Source organism: Epinephelus lanceolatus, chromosome 7 (genome assembly GCF_041903045.1).
Source record: "Epinephelus lanceolatus isolate andai-2023 chromosome 7, ASM4190304v1, whole genome shotgun sequence".
NCBI lineage: Eukaryota > Metazoa > Chordata > Actinopteri > Perciformes > Serranidae > Epinephelus > Epinephelus lanceolatus.
Genome location: NC_135740.1, coordinates 28,415,531 through 28,436,482, shown reverse-complemented (window position 1 = coordinate 28,436,482; position 20,952 = coordinate 28,415,531). Strand labels below are relative to the sequence as shown.

The window sequence follows — 20,952 nt, the reverse complement described above, 5'->3', positions numbered from 1 at the left end:
ACCTCTTCTGACCACATGAGGGCACCCACACACCAATCCTGACACATTGAAGTCAAGCCCATGGACACAAACACTGTTATAAATCTCTCTTTATTAAAATATATCAGGCATTTTTCAAAAAATAAAATTAACATTCTGTCTCTTCAGTCCACACTGAGAAGAGCAAACTGTCTGCTGAACATCAAGAAGCATCAGTGGTGTCCAAAAAGTGATTTCTATTGTGTCTATGACGTAAGGTGTGTGTGTAGCAGAGGTGGGACCAAGTCACAAGGAAGTCTCAAATCTTTGCATTCAAGTCCCAAGTCATACTCCAAGTCCTATAGTCAGAGTTCGGAGTCCTAAAGAAGTCATAATACGCTCTTCACCAAATGTAATGCCATTTAACAACAGAATAAAAATATATTACATCTATAAAAATCAGGAATGCTTTTTAAATGTTGTATTTTCATTTTAATGGTCCAGTGTGCAGGATTTAGTGGGATATATTGGCAGAAACTGAATATAATATAATACAATAAGTACGTTTTCTTGAGCCTATAATCACCTGAAAATAAGAATCATTGTGTTTTCGTTACCTTAGAATGGGCAGTTTATATCTAAAGTGGGTCTGCCATGTTGCACCACCTTGTTTCTACAGTAGTCCAGAATGAATAAACCAAACACTGGCTCTAGATAGGGCTACCATAGTTAGCAGTCCCCTCAGCATTGAGCTGAACAGTGTCAAAAAAACGCAGATGTTTAATGTGAAACTGAAGGAAGAGGCCTGAACGTCTGGATCTGAAGCTGTCAGAGAAAAAAGGTGAGCACACATTAGCAGGTGCTGGGCTAGCATACCCTCTCCAACTAACCAAACTGCATCAGATTTGTAATGTCTTCTTCTTTAGATTGTGTTTTTAGTGGTTTTAATCACCTGATCTGTTTGTTTTTTGAGAGGAAAGAGACCTCTGCAGATAATTCAGCACCGGTAAAAACCTCCTGAACAATAAACAATTAAGGAATCCTAACTAGGAGTTCAGGTTTGGCACAGTGGAGATGTTTCAGCTGGTTGCAATCTGCAATGCTCACTGCTAGATGCTGCTAAATCCTACTCACTGCTCCTTTAAAACAAGTCTGTTGGAAGTTGGTGCTTCTCTGTCTGTAATCGACCTGCACGTTTTGCATATTGCAATTCATTTTTTTGGTGACTACCGCGTAGTTTTTGTATGGGAACGAAATTATCTTTGGTATTATTTTTTCCAACTGTTGGGTTATATAACTTTAGTTCTTTTTAAGTTTAAATAACATATTTTTTTATCTTAAGGGGAAGGTATCAAGTATTTATTAGTCAAAAGGCTCAAGTACAAGTGAAGTCACGAGTCATTGTTTAAATTAAGTTGCCAGTCTTTCTTATATTTTGTCAAGTCAGTCTAAAGTCATCAAATTTGTGACTCAAGTCTGACTCAAGTCCTAGACATGTGACTCGAGTCCACACCTCTGGTACGTAGATCAGTGGTCTAAACTAAATTATCCTTAAAGAGCTCTAAAAACACTAAACCATTTCCCCGAAGTCAGAAGAGAGAGATGACAAAATGTCAATAGGTTTCCATCATCCACAGTAGGAAAATAATCTGCTGCTACTGACACACTGCACACACCAGGAGAAGTGTTTTTCCCCCTCTTATAAAAAGTGGCTTATGTTAATACTGTGGAAACACTGACTGTGTTATTAATCTGACTGTGGGCAAAACATATTAAAAGATGCCGCGGTGATGATCTCACAGGCGGATTTGTTTAATAGGCCCGGAGGTTACAGGGAGTAAATTAAACACAGAGGAGAAATAACTCGATGAGGGGTTCCAACAGTAACTGATCTGCTCTACTGGTGCATCATTGAGGGTGTTATTTTTGGATGGATTTAATCCTCTGTACCGGGGAAGATGACATATTTCACACTGTCTTTTTGTGCTTTCTTGTGATTTTCATGCTGTACGTTCAAAACCTCCTCCTTGTCCTGTTGTCTTTCTCAGTTCTGGACACAGTCTAGTCGGTTGCCATGCACCCAGTAACAGATCTGAGCGAACTTCAGAGGAGTGATGCGCACGGCCACATTGTAATCCCGGTTCTCCCCGTCAATCTCAAGCCACTGGTGTCCAGAGAAAATGCCGATGACCTTCCTTTCCCAGCGCTCTAAACTGTTGTCCCACACTCTTCCGTACACTCCGGAGCCACTGGCTCCAGGTCGGGCATCACAGTGCTGGTATATCAGGTCGCTGGACTCTTCTTCCACAGGACAAAACCTGTACACCAGCTCCCCGGAACGGTCGCTGTCAAAGCCAGAGAAGTGGATGCGATTCCCTGCCAGGTCGTCAGAGGAGGGAGCCACAGACAGGCGCATGAAGGGACGTCGGTGAGGCCAACGCAGCTCCAGCAGGGCATAATCAAAGTCCATGCTGACCTCCTGAGGGCCCTGGATCCAGCCCTTTGGCACACGGGTGCGTTTCACCCTCACCCAGCGGACCAGAGGCTTCTTAGAAGAAGTGAGGCTGGATATGGTGCTGTTACTGGGTGGAGGAATCAAGAAGCCCACCCTGAGCTTTCGCGCCCCCTTGACATAATCTTTCCCATCATGCACACAGTGAGCAGCTGTGAGGACGTGCTGCTGAGACACAAGAACGCCGGTGCAGCCGGTGGAGATCCGCACGGCTGTAGAGAAAGGATAATCCAACAGGAAGTGATCACCTTGGATGTTAAAACGTCCGTCAGCCCCGTAGATCTGCCGCCTGACACGTTTGTGCCTGTGCTTCACTCTCGGTTCTCTTCTCGGTGAAGGGTGTGCGAAGTCATCTCCTTCAAACCCCTCATCGTCCTCCACGTCCACAGTGGTGAGAGTGCGGGTGCCATCGGAGTACAGCGTCTCAAAGGCCAGTTTCTCTGCGAGCTGCTCCCTCTGGGCCTCCTGCTCTCTGTGGAAGCAGCTGGAGTTGCAGTGAGTGGTGAGGTCCAGCTGCGTGTGAGCACTGAAGCGGGAGCGGAGGAGAGGCGTCGGCGTGTGAGGGACGAGTGTGGGGACATGGACTGGTGGAGGGTGACGTGGGTGCAGAAGAGACAGAGTGAGAGGGAGTAAGAGCAGGAGCAGGTGAGTCAGCAGGAGGGAGCTCTCATGTGGCGTCATGGTGATGAAAAGCACTGCAACGACAGAAATAATCACATATGTGAGAAAAACAGCTCACAAACTTATCAGACATTGCATGAATTCCTACATGTTTGTCAAGATAACAAAGCACAAGCTCTGATCCCACATAAATCTGGACTCTTTCACAGCTGATTGTAAATCACAGCAGCAATTTCTGAGGTCAACTTGCAAAATCTAATGTTGCAACGCACGCCTGAGTTTCATCTGGTGTGGTGAGGCAACAACGAACCTATTGTTCCTATAACATAGATTACCAGGAAAATAGGATTTTAGCCTGATGGAAACAAACAAGCATTTTTATATCTGTTCGGTCCAAAAGTCACAGACGAATTCCAGAGAAAGTTAAGTTAAATTAAAGTGGAAGTAAAGTGGCCACAGACATAACTGAGAAGCCAGAACAAAGCTGCATGGTCAAGGCTCTAAAAAGAAAAGAAATGCAGTGTGTGTGATTACTTAAATCATCATTTCAAAAAGTTGTTTTGTTTCCTAGACATGAACCACTACACAGACCACTCTTGACTTATGGTCAACTGAACAAGACGTTACAGTAAAAACCCTCCTATCAAATATTTGCCGAAGCTCAGAGGAAAGACGTTGTTTTCCATCAAACATTAACTACTTCACAGTGTATGTGGGGCTCTCAGGGCAGATTAGCAGCAACAAGGAGACACTTGATCCCCTCTGAAAGCTGTGGACCTGGAGGCACTCATGGCACCAAGAGAGCAGGTGTGTAAAAAAGTGAAAAGCAACAAGTTGAGGCACGGCGGCAGAACAGAGCATTATTCCCAACAAAGAGCAGGGTGGGGCCGGTCCACACACACCTATACACTCTTTCATATAACACTACAAAGGAGACAGGGTTGCAAAAAGAAGCTCCTGCAAGCAGGGAAAGTACAGACTTCACTCCATGTTGATGTGCTAGATTTTTGACAGCCATGGCAGACAGTTACAGAGCATCTGAAGTGGTAAATTAGCTGGTGAAGAAGTGGTGATCTGTGACATAAACCTGTAGATTAAAAACAGTAAATGTGATGCATTTATGACCTCTGTGGTAAAAGAGATGTAATCTAAGTGATTTGGGAATGTAAGGCTGTGTTTTCAGAGCCTGTTTCTGTGGTGAAACATTGTTTGACTCTTAAAACAACATTTAAAGCTATGAACCAAAAGCCGCAGCTCCTCCTGAGGTTCATTCTGATGGAAACCACAGGGACACGATCCAGAAGAACATCCCTGTGCAACAGTGACAACATGTAACTAGAGAGCGTTGATTTGTGGATGGCCTTAGAGCTTGGAGATTATAACACATCTTTAAAGTAGTGCATATACATTTTTTAGAAATATTATATTATATTATAAATATAAAAGGAGAAAATACAAGTCTACTCAAATAACACTGTCAGGTATCCAAAACACTCCAGTTACCCGGAAGCCTATAGAAGACTCCCTGTTCAGCACCTAAATGTGATCTAATCTTGTCTGACATAACATATGCACCAGAGTCAAGTAGAGTTCAGCTCCCCCCTAACATCTGTCATACAAGTTCCCTTTCAATATTAACTAGGAGAATAGTTGAGGAGATGTTTGGGACTAAGAAACAGTATGGAAACACCTGAAACCTCATGAAGACATCCCCTATTTACTCCAGCATTTGGCCTGAATAATGACTCTACATCTGGCTGCATAAGGTTTTAAAGTTTCTTAGCTTTATTTATAAAAATATCTGAACATGCAACAGTGGTTTTCTGTCTTAAACTGGACATTTTAAGCATCCTAGTAGAGACAATCACAGAAATAAACCTAATACATTACCTCCTGATTAGTGATCGATGGTCCGTGTTTACATCCCAGTAAACTCTTCCTCCCCATCAGACGAGTCCCTTAGGATCATTCCCCAGGTTTTCCCTCATCCTCTCCGGTGACAGGCAGGTAGTTTCTCCGGGCTCGTCCCGCAGAGGGAAAATCTTGCTTGCTCTTTTTTAACAGCGTGTACATATAAATCGCCAGAGTCTCTCTGGATGTCCGGCGCCGTCAGTCCTTCCTCTGAAACCTGCCCAGCTCAGACACAGAACCACAAATAAAAGTCTCTTGTCTGAAGAGAAGTGTTTATTCTCTCCGGAGCGTCCTGCCTCGGTCCTAGCGCCCCGCCTCCGCCTGTCCGCTCCGCTGAGTGGGGGACACAGTTACTGTGTGGCTACCAGTCTGACAGAAGCCATCAATTACAGCTCATCACCAAACTTTATATATACATATATATATATATATATATATATATATATGTATTACATTCATAACACATACAAAGTCGTTACTACAAGTACTGACAGAGTAATATTTCTGAAAGTCATATTGCATGTAGATAATGAATCTAATAAACTGGGCTAAACTATCAAAAGCCATGCTAGCAACTTTGTCTTAGTTGAGCATGCTAACATTTGCTAATTAGCACTTAACACAAAATGCAGTTGAGTCTGAAGTGAACATCAGTTCACAGTGACAGTGCTAACAAGCTCATTAGCATGCTAATGTTTGTTGATTAGCACTCACCAAACTGCAGTTGACTCTGAAGTGAATGTCATTAGTTTAATCATTTGGCCACAAGGTAGATGTCGACAAGCTAACAGGCTCACCACAACAGTATGAACAAGCTTATTAGCATGCTAACATTTGTTAATTAGCGCTAAACACAAAGTAGGCCTACAGTGGAGTCTGAAGTGAATGTCAGTAGTTTAATAATTTGGTCAAAAGGTCAATGTTGACAAGCTAACAGGCTCACATTGACAAAGCTAAATGTTTGTTAGCATGCTAACATTTGTTAAATAGCACTAAACACAAAGTAGACGTACAATTGAGTCTGAAGTCAATGTCATGAGTTCATTCATTCCGTCATACGGTCAATGTCGACAAGTTAACAGGCTCACAATGACAGTGCTAACAAGCTCATTAGCATGCTACTGTTTGTTGATTAGCACTTACCAAACTGCAGTTGACTCTGAAGTGAATGTCATTAGTTTAATCATTTGGCCGCAAGGTAGATGTCGACAAGCTAACAGGCTCACCACAACAGTATGAACAAGCTCATTAGCATGCTAACATTTGTTAATTAGCGCTAAACACAAAGTAGGCCTACAGTGGAGTCTGAAGTGAATGTCAGTAGTTTAATAATTTGGTCAAAAGGTCAATGTCGACAAGCTAACAGGCTCACAATGATAGTGCCAACAAGCTCATTAGCACGGTAACATTTGCTAGTAAGCACTAAACACAAAGTAGGCCTACAGTTTAGTCTGAGGTGAATATCAGGAGATTAATAATTTGGTCAAAAAGTCAATTTCAACAAGGTAACATGCTCACAGTGAAAAGGCTAACAAGGTCATTAGCATGCTAACATTGGCTATTGACACTAACAAAGTACAGATAGGGTTGATTGGAATGTCATTAGTTTTGCAGGTTTTTATTCATGATAAAAAAATATTGGAGAAATAAAAATGGAGATGGAAAGTTATGGGATCGCCAGAGTTATTACGATTCTTCCTGTGTGTTCATGTCACTTATAATCACTTCAACCCCATGGTGGGCGCTAGACAAAATGTCAAGGAATCACTAAGTTTGATTCATCCTTTGGGAATTATAAATGTCAGTTAAAAAGTTATGCCAATTCCTCGTGTACATATTAAAATATTTTATAGGATATGTTAAATATTTGATTTGCAAGTTGAGTTAGAAGAAACATGAGGGGGTCACCAAAATCAGCAGGATTCATCCTCTGAGGAACATGAACGTCTGAAGAAGATTTCACAGTGATCCATCTGAAAGTATTTCAGTTTGGACCAAAGTGGTGGACCAACCGATTAGCACTAAAATGGAGGATGAATGTAGGTATATTCAGGCAGACAGTATGAGAATAATAAGTTGTTGTTTTTTTAATGAGGGAATTATAGTTCTAGTAGAAACGAGTATGAATCTAAAAATTATGGGACCTTTAACAACTTATTAACATTTAAAACGGCAGACTTAATGGCTCATCTAAGAAACCTATGAAACCCCCATTTATTAACGGATTACCATTTATATTGTATTAGTGCTATATAGAGAGGATGAACACCAGCCTGATGGGACTGTTTCAAAGCTTGCCAGCTCAAAATTTGATCTCATTTATGTCTTATAAGTGATCTAGAAATCATTAGTAAATGATTAATAATACCAAGTCAAGCCAAACTGTAAATTCAAGGCTGCAGGAAAATTGGTGTTTTATAGAAAAGTATGATACTGATGCAGTTTTTAAGGCATTATACTGTTATATTGCTCAACTTTGTCATTGTAGGTCTTAATGGCATTTAGATTTAATTTCTAATGCAATGAATCAGCATGATTGATGTTTATTTTTCCCTTTATGACTCAGATCATGAGTGAATTATCAGGCATTTGGCACCTTTATAGGTAGCCCACAGCTACACCCAAGCAAGAAAAGTCTTGTTTCTGGCATCACTGTACTATAATTATCATCTGTGCCAGAAGCAACGATAGATAGAAGTGAAGACCAACTCCTCTACGCTCAGAGATCGCAGCTGGCAGACAGAGGACTGTTGGGGCATGTTGGCAGCAGTGCTCACCTCAGCCTCTGCTGCCTGACCTTGATCTCCAAAAGGTCTTTCATGTCTCATTCAGGGTCTCTGTGAACATGTGGAATTTGGGAAGCTGTGCACCGACGCTCCCATGGGGTTTGTTGTAAGCTTCGGGGGTGCCGAAACAGAGCTCCCAGTCACAGCGACAGTGCTTTCAGGAATGCTGAGGAATCTCCCAACAAGGACACAAGTCAGGCTCTCCGCACAATGCTGCTGCTGTTGTCCTCGGAGGACATGTCACCCCAGAGGAGACACCTACCAAACCTGCTCCTTGTCCTGTGTAATAAAATCTTTAGCTGGTGCCATTCCTGCGGCGTGAACAGTGTAGTGCTGACAGATTAAGTGTAACGTATATTCCCTCAGAAATATGGAGCGATATCATAGTGGATGGGAAGAAAGGTAGCAGGCAGAAGGCCAGAGAGGTGTAAATGTGTAACTCTGTAAGCATGCTGTGTGTGATGATGGTATCACTGCCTGTCTGTCTGCTACACAGCGCGGCACAAGAGGTTTCCTTTGTGTGTGTGTGTGTGTGTGTGTGTGTGTGTATGCGTGTTTGGCAATGAGCATCTTGGCTTCCGTTTCTCTGTGGATTCCTCTCTTTCCGTTCGCTCTTCCTCACAAAATAGCTCTGCTCATATTCTTTTTCCAGCTCTGTTAAATTATACAGGGCAGATGCTCCTTATTAAAGGAACAGTTCGCCATTTTGAGAAATATGCCTATTTGCTTTCTTGACCAGTGAGATGAGACTTTGATGCCACTCTCCTGTTTATACAGTAGATAAGTAGCTAGAGCCAAGCTAGCAGCTGATTAGCTTAGCTTAGCATAAAGATGGAAAACAAGAGGAAACAGTTAGCCTGGTTCTGTGCAAAGGTAATAATAGCCTACAAGCACTTCTAAAGCTCACTAATTAGGGCATTATATTTTGTTTAATCTGTACAAAAACCAGTTGTAAAAACATCAATTTGTAATTTTTCAGGGGGTTATGCTAACCCATTCTCATTCCCAGGTCGTCACACACTGACACTTTGTCAGGCCTCTCTGCAATGCACAGGCCATCCTTTAGGGTCTGTATTTGACGCACAGTTGAAACACATTGTAACACATGGTTAATGTTGTGAAATGGTTGTGGTTACATTTTAGGTAACAGGACTGATTAAGAAAAAAAGTCATGTTTAGGCTTACTGGGGCTGGCACAATATCAGATTTTAAATACAAGGTTATTGTGGCAAAAAGAGTAAATAACGATAACAATATTAATGCAATACCTACAGAAAAATCGGCAAAAAATCAGTCACATTCATCTTTAACTTTGTTTATTGTTAGTTTTCTCTCTTTTTTGGCAAATGAATTACACCATAAATACAAGAGTATGAAGGTGGAGAGAGACTGTAACCATAACTGTATAAAATCATGCAGAAAGAGTAATTACTTTTTATGGAGTAATGACTGAATGATTACCGGAATATTGCGACACCCCTATGTGTTAAATTACAACAATGTACCGTGATATAAATACATAACATGAATGATATCAGTGCACAAACACTGTATGTAAATTACATAACATTGTGTTTAAACAACATTGACTTTTGGTTTCACATTGGACACAAACTGTGGTCTCCTGAGTGAAAGTGTTTGACCCATCATGTCCTCCCTCTCTCCCTCCCTCCCACCCTACACAGACTGTCTTGCTCTTTATGCCACATCACTTGCTCTCGGTGTCAAGTATTGCCATGATATATTTACATTGGAGTTAGTTGAAAACCCAGTGCGTCTCATGAAGATACCAAATGAAGCCTTTGGTGTCGACATCACATGCCAAGGGTTGTGACAAAGTGTCAGTATTTTACAACGTGGGGATGAAAAGAGGTTGGTTATGCTGATCGTATGATGGTAAGTTTATTCTTAAATAATGGGGATGCATTTGCTCCACTTGCTTGGTTGCTCAGGTGTTTATTGGGGGATGGCACCTGGTTGAGAAATAGTCCCGCACATAACTTCCTGCAAAACCATGAATTGTTTGTCTTTACACTTCCACTGCTGTACAAATTAAACAAACTAGATAAATATGTGTGAGCTTTGGAGGGGCTGGTATGCAGGCTAGCTGTTTCCACCGGTTTCCAGTCTTTATGCTAAGCTAAGCTAACCAGCTGCTGGCAGTAATTTCATATTCAGTATACAGACATGAGAATGGCTTTAATCTAATCATCTAACTCTCAGCAAGCAAGCAAGTATAACAGTTTCGCAGAAGGTTAAACTATTCCCTTCATTTAGAAAATCTATGTTATTAATTTTCAGTAAAACAAAAATAGAAAGGAAACATATGGATTAAATATATAACTGTAATTTTTGGCAGTTCCACTTTCTTTTTTCCTCTCCTCTTTGTCTGTTTCTCTTTAAAGTATTAGAGCATATATAAAGTCTAAGTCTCACCAAGAGAGCAAATAAGCATATTTTCCAAAAAGTGAAACTATTCATTTTAAGCCTTTATTTTGGAAAACTGTATCAAAGCTTTTTCCACATGATTAAGTCTCCAGTACATATTTCTTCATACGTCAACCTGTGTAGATTAATGTGTGTGCTAAGAAGTCTGCTGAAGATTAAACAAAGTAAAACTTTCAGGGTCAAGTGTCCCACCTGTCTGCTGTCTGTTGTACGGTAGATTAGCAGTTCCCTGTCTAACACGTGTTTTTAGGTTCATTCATGGTTCAGTTTTCAGACGAGGACCTGCAGTAAAGGAAAAACCCGCCTTCAAACAGTTAAAAATGGCTGTTGGTCATATATCTTTCATTTCTGAATCCATTTGCTTTGTTTGACATGTTCATTCAATTGTTCAGGCTTTACCTGCTTATTACTGTCAGGAGTCACAAGAAGCTGCAGCCTTGAGGCTCCCAGCATGCTTTGGGTGGTGGAAAAGTGTAAATAAACACTGTGGACGGGTCTAATACAGACAGTCACAGGTCACATTTTAGACTATAAATTCGCCTGACTTGCATATCTGGCATTTAAAAGCAGGGAGAACTTGTCGACTCCAGATGAAAGAAAATTCCTGGACTGAGATCCGACCCTGTGTCACTGACACACAGCCGCCTCTGTTTAATGGTGTCATTCTTTCCCCGCTGCACTGCGGACCATGAGCTCCACGTCACACATTCTGCTCATTTAGACATGGACGCCAGGTGGGACGGCCATGTTAATGGTCACCCTTTGGCTATGCAGCATCAGATCAGTCACTAATTGTGACTGAACAGGCCCTCTGGTCAGGGAGCAGACCAACATGAGAGTATTCTGCACAAGTGATTTATAGAAAATACATGCTGCCAAAAACTGATTTTACTGCATGAGAACTTTCATTTTTATATATTACTGGGATTAAATGGCTACTTCTTTTAAAAACTCTGCTTTCCTTGAACGATGTAAGAATAAACTTTTACAGTCTACATGACGGGCATATGTGAGAAACAACAAGACTTGCAGTCTACCGCCATGCTTGCAGCTTTGTGAGGCTGTTAATGCTCAATGTTATTGTCAAGGACCAACATCGCCATCCCTGGAGCCATGCTGCTAGAGAGTGCTGTAGGGATGACGTTGTTTTTGTAGGACAACCCAGAAGTTAGCATCACCCTGGTTCTCTAAACAAAAGTTAAAAGACCTTATTTTAGGCATCTAACTAAAAACCCATTCAAAAAACCCAGTGACATCAAGAAGGGAGAACCAAGAGTGCTAAAATGCTAACTCAAAGATTATTTCTTTGGGCTTTTTGTGCCTTTGGTGGGCAGGGCGGTGGAGGGCGATGGCGATGCCTTTCTACATAGGGCCCCTGCTCTATCTACTAAGCCACCGACACCCCAAGTAGTTCACTATGTCTCTTAGTCATCCTATTGGTTCAGCATTAATATGCTACTACATTCAGCCTGTAAGCTACCAGGCTACGGCATCGCAGTGTTTCCCAAAGTAGAGGTTGCCCAATCCACTGTAAATCTGAGAACTCACAAGATAATTGAAAAGAAACCCTCTCTCGAAACTGCTCTAGTTCATCTTCGTCTTGTTCCAGTTGACCATTTTACATCAGGTTGCTCGGTTCCTCAACAGCTGATGCGGACCTTGTTGACCCAGGCCACATCTGAACCATTATGATTCTTGTGTTTGTGGTTTAACTCATCCTGTGATATGTATATATCCATACCTTTTCTTGTGAAATACTGGTCTCTTAAAACCCTTCAAATTAATCTGAGAAGGAAATCTTACTTCCTGTTCACACTGATGTCATTCACTGTGGTGTCACAAGTAAGTCTTACTTTATTTTAAAGTGTCACAAGCCAAAAAGTCTGAGAACCACTACAGCACAGGTGCCCTGTGGGTCTAAGGCCCTGTTTAGACGACAACGGTTTCTCTAAAAACGGAAAAGTCTGTCCTTTGCGTTTTAAAAAACTTCTGCGTTTATATTACGACGTTATTTAAACGATCCCCGTTCACACGGAGCCGCAAAATCTACTGGAAACGCTGTAGTATGCACGCCAGGCCAACGGGTGGCAGTGTAAATTTGCAAAGCAACACCACAGCACAAACAGAGCTCGGCATTATTGTTGTGACGGTCGGCATGCGTAGTGACTGGAACGTAATGCGTACATGTGAAAACTCTCCGTTTTCAGAGGAACTGCATATTGCAAGTTTACATGACAACAGAGACGCTGCCGTTTCTGGTTCTCTGGAACCCGTTTTCGAATCGTTTTCGGGCACCCAAAACACAGCTGTCGTGTAAACGATCGGCCAAAACGCAACTAAAGTTTACCGTTTTCAGTTGAAATCGTTGTTGTGTAAACGGGGCCTGAATCTTTTACTAAGACTTACTGTATGTACTGGCCTCATATAAATGGCATGATCGTTTGTTCACATATTTCCATTGTACTACTGCACCTCACTACTGTTTCTAATGAGGGTCATAAATAAAAAAAGAATTTCCCTTTCACAAAGCAACACAGAAGCTATTTAACAGAGTTAGAGGTGTATTTTCTGTCACTTTCACACTGAGGTCCTGAAGGTCTGCGACCTTTCTCCTAAACCCCCGACCCCCAAATCTTCATCACTCAGTCATTTTGTCTGACCCACACTCTCACACTTTCCAAGATGATTCATTTAAGAAAACAAAGAAAATATGCCTCAGAGACCCACTTTTTCCCCCTCAAGAGAAATGACTGTCATGTTCATTAACATCTGACCACTTTTCAGGGAAGTGCGTTATTAGTCTGTCACTGTGTGAAGGTGGAGAGTGGAAAACAAATGAGGGAAACTGAAAAAGAAAGCCACTGGGTTGTCTTTGTCACTTCTGTTTGACTTTCTTTCTAATTATTCAGTGTTTGTGCAGGATTCCCTAATATGTGTCATTAGCTGTCGGGGGCTGAGCTTGTTCAACCTGGAGGAGAGCGGCGTGGAGAATTCCAGATGAGTGAGTTCACACTGAGTTTGTGTAGAGTAGGCATACCTTAAATTTCCATGGAAATGGTGCTGTGGCGCTGAGCACAAGTCAAAGCCTGTAATAGCTCCATGTTGTGCAGAGTTCATCCCTTATATATGTTTCCTCAAGCACAAATTAGACTGAGGTAAATACAATTCTACATTATTAGTCCAGTTTGTAAGATTTAGGGGGATTTGGTGGCATCTAGCAGTGAAGACTGCAGATTGTAACCAGCTGAAACTTCTCAGGGTTAGAGTTCCCTCAGTGTTCATTGTTCAGGAGGTTTTCACCAGGAGCCTAATTATCCACAAAAACAATCAGACCCATAGATTAAAACCGGTAAAAGCAGTTTACGTTACAAAGCAACGTTTCTCTGAAGCTGTTCGACACATCACAGACGGGCCGCTAGCCCAGCACCCACTGTTTTAAAGGAGCAGTGTGTAGGATTTGGCAGCATCCAGCATCTAGCAATTGCAGATTGCAACCAGCAGAAACTTCTCCCATGTGTCAAAGCTGAACTCCATGAGGTTTTTATCGGGGGCTGAATTATCCACAGAGGTCTCTTCCTTTCCAAAACAAAAGAGGCCGGTGATTTGAACTGGCAAAAACACTGAATAAAGCAGTCTCACGTTAAAAAAAACTGTGTTTCTCCAAGGCTGCCAGCACGAAAATAAGAATGGCCCTATCTAGAGCTAGTATTTGGTTTCTTCGTTCTGGGCTGTTGTAGGAACATGGCGGTGCAACACGGTGGACTCTGTGGACCTGCTCCCTATGTAGATATAAATGGTTCATTCTAAGGTAACAAAAACACAACAGTTCTTATTTTCAGGTGATTATACACTAAAGAAAACATACTTATTATATGATATTCCATTTCTGCCAATATATCCCCCTAAATCATACACACTGGACCTTTAAGGTGGTGATCAAAGATGAATGCCACGGTGGGCCAGGGGATCAAGACATGTGTGACCGTTAAGCTGACATGCTGTGAGGGCCCCGCGACAGTTTCTGTAAGCAAATGGGGATTTATTAACTGGATCACAGGGTTTTCTCTGGGGTCTTTAAGCTGATAATTGGCTTTAGATTCAAAAAAGCCATCTGAGCCTTAAAACAGTAGAGTGAACCTTTTATAACAATCCTGCAGCTCTTGACTCGGCCAGACCCTCTTGTCACTAAGGAACCGCAGGGACTGGAGCCAGAGCGGTTCTTTAAAGAGGGGAACTGTGAACACAAAGAATGTCCCCTTTCTCCTCTCCAGCCACAGTGTTTTATGTCCTCTTTTTTTCCATCCGGATATATTTATTGCTTCTTCACCCCGTTCCTTTTCATCAAAGCCCTTCCATCCCATCTGTCCATCCTCTATCTCTCCTCATCATCAGGTCAAAACACAGAGGACATTTTCCACATTTCCAGTCCACGTGTTTTCACAGCACTTAACAAATACCTTCATCTGTGCCAGGAATTACCTTTTCAGACATCATATTTTCCTCCCTGATAAATATCTCATCCTCCTGTTGAGCAGAAACCCCTCCTGCCGTCAGTGCCTGGTTCTCCTGCAGGGCCTTGTGGGTACGTATTCAGCCCAACTTCCCCTCGGCATGATGTCATTTCAGTTTGGCTGCATGAGCTGTAAGAGGAAAAGAAAAAAAAGGAAAAACACAGTTAGCAAAAACAGAACTAAGGAATGCAAACTGCGATGAAATCCATCAGGAGAGGTGGAGAGTGTGTCTCCTCATATCGTTAACCAGTCTGGGCAAAGTGTACAGGAGAGAGTCTGCCGCTGAGACTGGAAGTCATCCCAAAAGGTATTTAGTCACTGCAACCTCTGGTCTCCCATAACAACCTTAAAACATTTCTCTGGTCTGGATACATGGAAAGGAGAAGGGCATCTGTTGGCGTAATCAAGCGGTATAATGGTTACAACAGGAATTATGGTCCCAAAAGGCAAAATAAATCCACGTATCGCTATTGAGTCACTTTGCAGATTGTTGTCAAATTAATGCCAGCTCTCTGTAGAAGAATGTTGGCTGCAGATATGTTGTGCTATTAAGATAACAACTGCACTTGCAAATATTGTTTTTCAGTCAAGTGATACTGAGGAAAAACAGTACAAAAATGGATGTAAAGTGGTGTGTAATATGTGATTATTTGAACCTGACACAACTGAGAACCAAACCCTTCGATCTTTGACTCTAAAAGTGTCATGTTTCATTCTTTATCACTAATATTATTCTTGTTATGTGTATCATGACCCTGAACAAACCCTGACCCTGAAAACAATGCTGCCCAACAGGGAAATTAACAAAAGAAAATATTTTTTATGCTTCAATTCCTCATGAAAAAAGCACAAAACCTCTCAGTATGATGAGAAGCTCAGCGCCAGAATATTTGATAGGAACTCAAGTGTGGGTTGAGTATTTGGGTAATTTTAACTGATACCAGAGGGGAGAAATTACTAAGGGAATGTTGGAAATCTTGTGATATGCGAGTTGCTTGGTGAGAACAGATATAATGCAGAAGTGTCTGTGGTTCAATCTGTGATCAACAGTGACAACCGAAGTAAAAGAGTCTGGAGTGGAGACGTCCACGCAGCTGTTATACATTGTGGAAAATGCAAACGTGTGAGCCACGAGCAGAGCGACAGGCCGAGTCAGAGAGAAGCCTTCATCGCACCAATATGGTTTGAATATTGTGAAATCATCAAACAAGGCTTTGATAGCAACACAACACGGGTGACTGCAAACCATCTGACCACATGAGACGGAACTTCCTGAAGTCGTTTCCATGGAGGAGACGGAGACAAAAAGCATTCAGGTCATTTGAGTGGGGGAACAAATCTGCTGTAAAGGGCTCTGTAAACAGACCCAAATATTTACAGCCTCAGAGCGAACATTCCCGCTGACAGTCTTCTGCATGAGTCTCTGCTTCATGCACAGAGACAGTTGATGAGTTTGTTTCTGAAAAGATATTTTTACCTCCCATCTGCATATCCCTGTTTGACCCCTGTGAGTACGACCCTCTGAGGCTCCAGTCTACCTGCACTGAAATGTTGGTTTGAACTTTTCTTTCACTCAGGAAACTCCAAACATAGCCTATTTTACTTATTCTTTTACGAACTTTGGTTAAACATTTCTATAAAAATCAAAAGTATTCCAACCCTGTTTGGTAAGTTTCAGGTATAAAGGTATTTTTAACAAGTTTCTCCAATCATGTGATCGATCTTGGGGGAAATGGCCTAATTCTTTTTAAATATTCATAATATTAAACCGTACCTGTACTCCATCACTGACCAATTCTGCGTTTATTAAGTTGGTTTCCTGAACAGAATAAGCAGACTTTCAATGGTACTCCTGGATACTCCTCAACGAAACGTGTACTAGTTTAAAATCGCGTTATTTAAAGTTGTATTTAATGATTTCTTTGACCTCTTCGGGGAAACACAACAAGCCACAGACACATATTTTAAACAGCATTACAAAGTGCTTTGCAAAGCAGGAAAATAACACAGACACGTCACAGAAACAACAGGTTTTTAAGAGAAAACACATTAAAATAAACAATTTGTTGCATCGAAACCGAGGAAATAAAAGACAGTTAAAAGGAAATTAAAAGTCAAATAAAATCCTGATAAAAGCATGCTGTTAGAAGGGACTTTAAAAAAAGATTACTGACTTGATTTCCTCAGGCAGATTGTTCCAGAGCCTTGGGGCCCCGACTGCAAACACTCTGTCCCCTTTTAGTTTTTGGCCTCTGAACAGTACCGGCTGGTTCTGTTCCAGAGGTCACATTGCTGACAACTGAGCCACATTAGCATCCATTTGTAGTTGTGTTTCTGGCCAACTCAGGAATGTAATTCAATATTCACTCTCCTTTTAAAGGTCCAGGATGTGTAGGATTTAGGGGCATCCATTTGCAGGAATGGTATATAATATTCATAACTATGTTTTCATTTGTTTATCATCACTTGAACAAACACATTGTTATAGTATTTTCGTTACCTTAGAATGAGCTGTTTATATCTACATACAGAGCGGGTCTTCCAAGGAGACCACCATGTTACTCTACAGCTGCCCAGAACAGACAAATCAAACACTGGCCCAAGACAGGGACATTTGCATTTTTGTGTTTTTACATAATTGAGCCCGGGCCGCTGCAAAGGACTCAGTTTATATGAGGCGGATAACTTACCAGATGAGCTAGAGGTCACCCCTCAAGTCACAAATCTGATGACTTTAGACGCGACTGACGAAATCAAAACAGACTTATCATTCAACCTGGACTTTTACATCAGTGACTCGTGACTTCGCTGGGGCTTGAGCCTTTGGAATTAAAAATACCTTATCTTCTAAGCCCAAAGAGAGTTTTAATTTTAAATCTAAAAAGTGTGTCAGGAATCAATTCATATCCCTCCAGTTCCTGATCCAAACTATCAATAACGCTATTTATTCACCGCAAATCAACATTTAATTTGCCAGGTTCCAGTTTGTTTGAACCAATCTAACAGCATCCAGTCAAGTTCAAGGATAGAACCTTAAATAGCTAACGTTAGGTTACTAAGCACTAGTGGGGAAAAATTATTACAAAGATAATCTTGTTAGCGTACAAAAACTTTGTGGTCAACAAAAAACAAATTGCAGTATGTAAAATGTCCAGGTTGAAAATTAGAGAAGGATACACAACTTCCAGCAAATGTGTTTTAACAAGTAAATTTTTTTTTTTTTAAAAAAAGCATTCATGATTTTTGTAGATTTAATATAAAATTTTAGTCGTTAAAATGGCACTGCATTTGGTAAAGACAAATTATGACTTGTTTAGGACTCTTAACTCAAAGTTTAGGACATGGGACTTGTCAGTCTTGTCTCAGGACTTGACTTAGGATTTGAGTGCAAAGACTTGAGTCTTACTTATGACAAAACAGTGACTTGATCCTACCCCTGTCACAGCTACGTGCCCCCGAAATCCTACACACTGGACCTTTAACTCTCTTTTAGATCTCAACCAGCTCCTGTCTCTGTGGCTATGTAGCTGCTGTATACTGTTTACCACCAAGTCACTGACTGTTTGTCTGGAGCACTTTGGCTGATACAGCTTGTTAATATAGAAGCAAAGATGAGTGCTTTAAGAGATCTAGTTTATGTATTTTGTTTTGTTTTTTTTTTTATTAAGCACTTAGTTATGGTAAGTTTACTCATCGATGACTATTTTTTGTGCTCAAATTTTACTTCCGATAACAGGTTTAAATACACCCCCCCTACAGCAAACTACATTTTTCCTGAAAATATTATAAAAATGTAAGCCGGGCTACCTTGGTAATCCTTTTTAGTATCAGAGTAAACAACTCTACAGTCCACTAAATCCAGGCGGAGGGGGCACCTGAGTCCTGAGTGGAATGTTCTGGAATGTTATCGCCACAGTTCTTTGCTCCGGAGAGCTCACAAAGGATCCGCCCACAGGAACAACGAGTTGCCAGGTAACGAAGAAGCCCTGATATCGGCTACAGTGCGGTCTGTTCACTGAGGAGTGGGATCCAGGCAGTGTGTGTGTACATTAACCCCAGCCCCCGAACACAACAGAAAGCACCTTTGAGCATTCGAGCCTGTCATGCTTCAGAGTAACAACCAGCCTTGAAAACAGTCTTTAAGATGATGATGAGTTAAATTTAGGTGTGTTTCTTATTTTACTCTGTCATTTCATTTCTTAATTAACCGCATAATTTGTGGCACTTGTGGTTTTCATCTTGTATGAAGCAACAGAAGACGATCCAGATGCAGCTCTGTAACAAACAGGGTGGTGAGGCTGCCAGATCTCTTCACTGCGCTGTTATCTGCAGCTGCTAATCCCTGCACTTACATGCAATAACAATTTGGTGACACCATTCTCCAACATTACACAACAGCAGTATACATAATCACTGTCAGGCTCGCTTAAGCAGACACATCCTAGGCAATACATTAAAACAGCTTGTCAGTGAATAAAGACAAACAAGGCCTTCTTTTTTACGCGGACACACCCTGCCACTGTCTCCAACAACAATTTAAAGTTCCTAATAAGGGCTAATTATCAGTGTGTGTGTGAGAGTGTGTGTTGAGCCATTATTGCTTTCCCCCATTTTTCCACTGCTCACCTCTTTCCCCCAGATATCTACTACGGGGCTGTTTTTATGATTCTAATTGTGCCAGAGCTTTGCAAGTGAATGAGGAGCTGAGCAAGCCAAAAGACTACACTGGGAGGTTTTCATGGTTATGAGAAAAAAAACCTAAGAAGGAAGAGAACGTGGCTTCTCGCTGCATTCTTTCCTTCATCAGGAATTCACTGAGGTTTGGCCATGCACTTTTTACTGGAGCCTCTTTCCTATACGCCTGGGAGTAACAAGGCCGTCCCTTTCTTGTCCCTGTGCGCTTTGAACAGAGGAGCCGCAGACTGTGTTTCAGAGCTGTCCAAGCGCTGAGGGCAGCTCCACACCCATGGTTTAATCCTTTAAACACCGCATATCACACAGAAACAAAGCGAGCCCCCACTCCCAGTGTCCGAAACAGACCCCTGGAAGCCGTGGAGCTCATTTTCCTGAGAATAATGCTCTCTATGCAGATCGGCCACAAGCTCGGCTCAGGGTTTTGTCCCCCTGACTGGTTCTCTTTTCAGCTGTGGACAGATTGATGAAGCAATGACGCTCATAATTGGATTCCAGCATGGCACATCTCTGCTCTGTGCTCAGCTGGAGCTTATTGTTTTTGACCAGCATTTAATCCGCGGCTGATTGGGGTCCATAAATTCAATAGACAGGAGATGGCGCAGGGATTTACAGCTTCAGGGCTGTGACAAAACGTTCCAGCGACAACTGTTTAATTGTAAACTTATCTAAAGGTTATCCGCAGCCAGATGAACAAAAAGCCCAGAGGACGTGAGTGCCTGAGAATCTGGGATGATCACAAAAGCTTTGCGAATGCATGTCTGTTTATAATAAGCGGCAGAATCCAAAACACCCCATGCAAAGCCAAGGAAAACTTGGAGAAAAACCTCAACTGTGTCTGACAACAGGGATCCAGTTGGAGGAGACTTTGAAAGAGACGTCCTGCTCCAGCAAAACCAGTAAAAACAGTTCATAAATGTCTCCCTCCACCTGCCATACTTCTCTTCACTCCCTAAATATTGAATAAAAATATGTTTTTCAAACCAATTCTGCCTCCACTCTTCTCTTCTATCTCACTCATAAACTTGTTTATGAAAATAATGATTATGTAACCCTGATAAAAAAAATTACAACCTGTTATAATACTGGAGCTATTCCTCCCACAGACACACTGATCCAATTGCACCAATTGTTTCCATTTTTCCCAGAAGCATGCAAGGCAGCGTTAACGTCTGGTGGCTCGGCGCAGGCACTGGGACCAGTGACAACAGCCTGTTATGAGAGGGAGAGAGAGGCGGCTGTGGTGGCCAAAGCCTGATCTCAGTACAGACAAGGCTGGGCTGCAGCTGTGTGTCCTCAAGCTCAACTCCCATCTAGATCCAGATTAGTAACACCATCACTCAGCCAAGACCTGCTCCCACTGACACTCGGACATTACTACACTGGGATATACACTCAGGGTCGAGCTCCTTATCGATACATCCATTACCTCTATCTTTGTATCTATTCACTATTCATAAACAGCTGCATTCACTGAACTTACACCCCTTCGCAGTGTCAATAGATTTGATGA

At 41.8% G+C, this 20,952-nt stretch overlaps 1 protein-coding gene across 1 annotated transcript; it reads right to left on the bottom strand.

The window, feature by feature from the left end:
* Positions 1–74: 74 nt before the first annotated feature.
* prss23 (serine protease 23) lies at positions 75–5,281 on the bottom strand. The gene is made up of 2 exons (XM_033637769.2): positions 4,982–5,281; positions 75–3,165 (listed from the first exon to the last, which is right to left on the bottom strand). Exon 2 carries the CDS (start codon positions 3,149–3,151, stop codon positions 2,003–2,005), a length of 1,149 nt encoding a protein of 382 aa, XP_033493660.1. The 5' UTR covers positions 3,152–3,165; positions 4,982–5,281; the 3' UTR covers positions 75–2,002.
* Between the last annotated feature and the right edge of the window lie 15,671 nt (positions 5,282–20,952).

Coding starts and splice junctions, on each gene's coding strand:
- prss23 (XM_033637769.2), bottom strand. CDS start 3,151: ATGACGCCACATGAGAGCTCCCTCCTGCTGACTCACCTGCTCCTGCTC.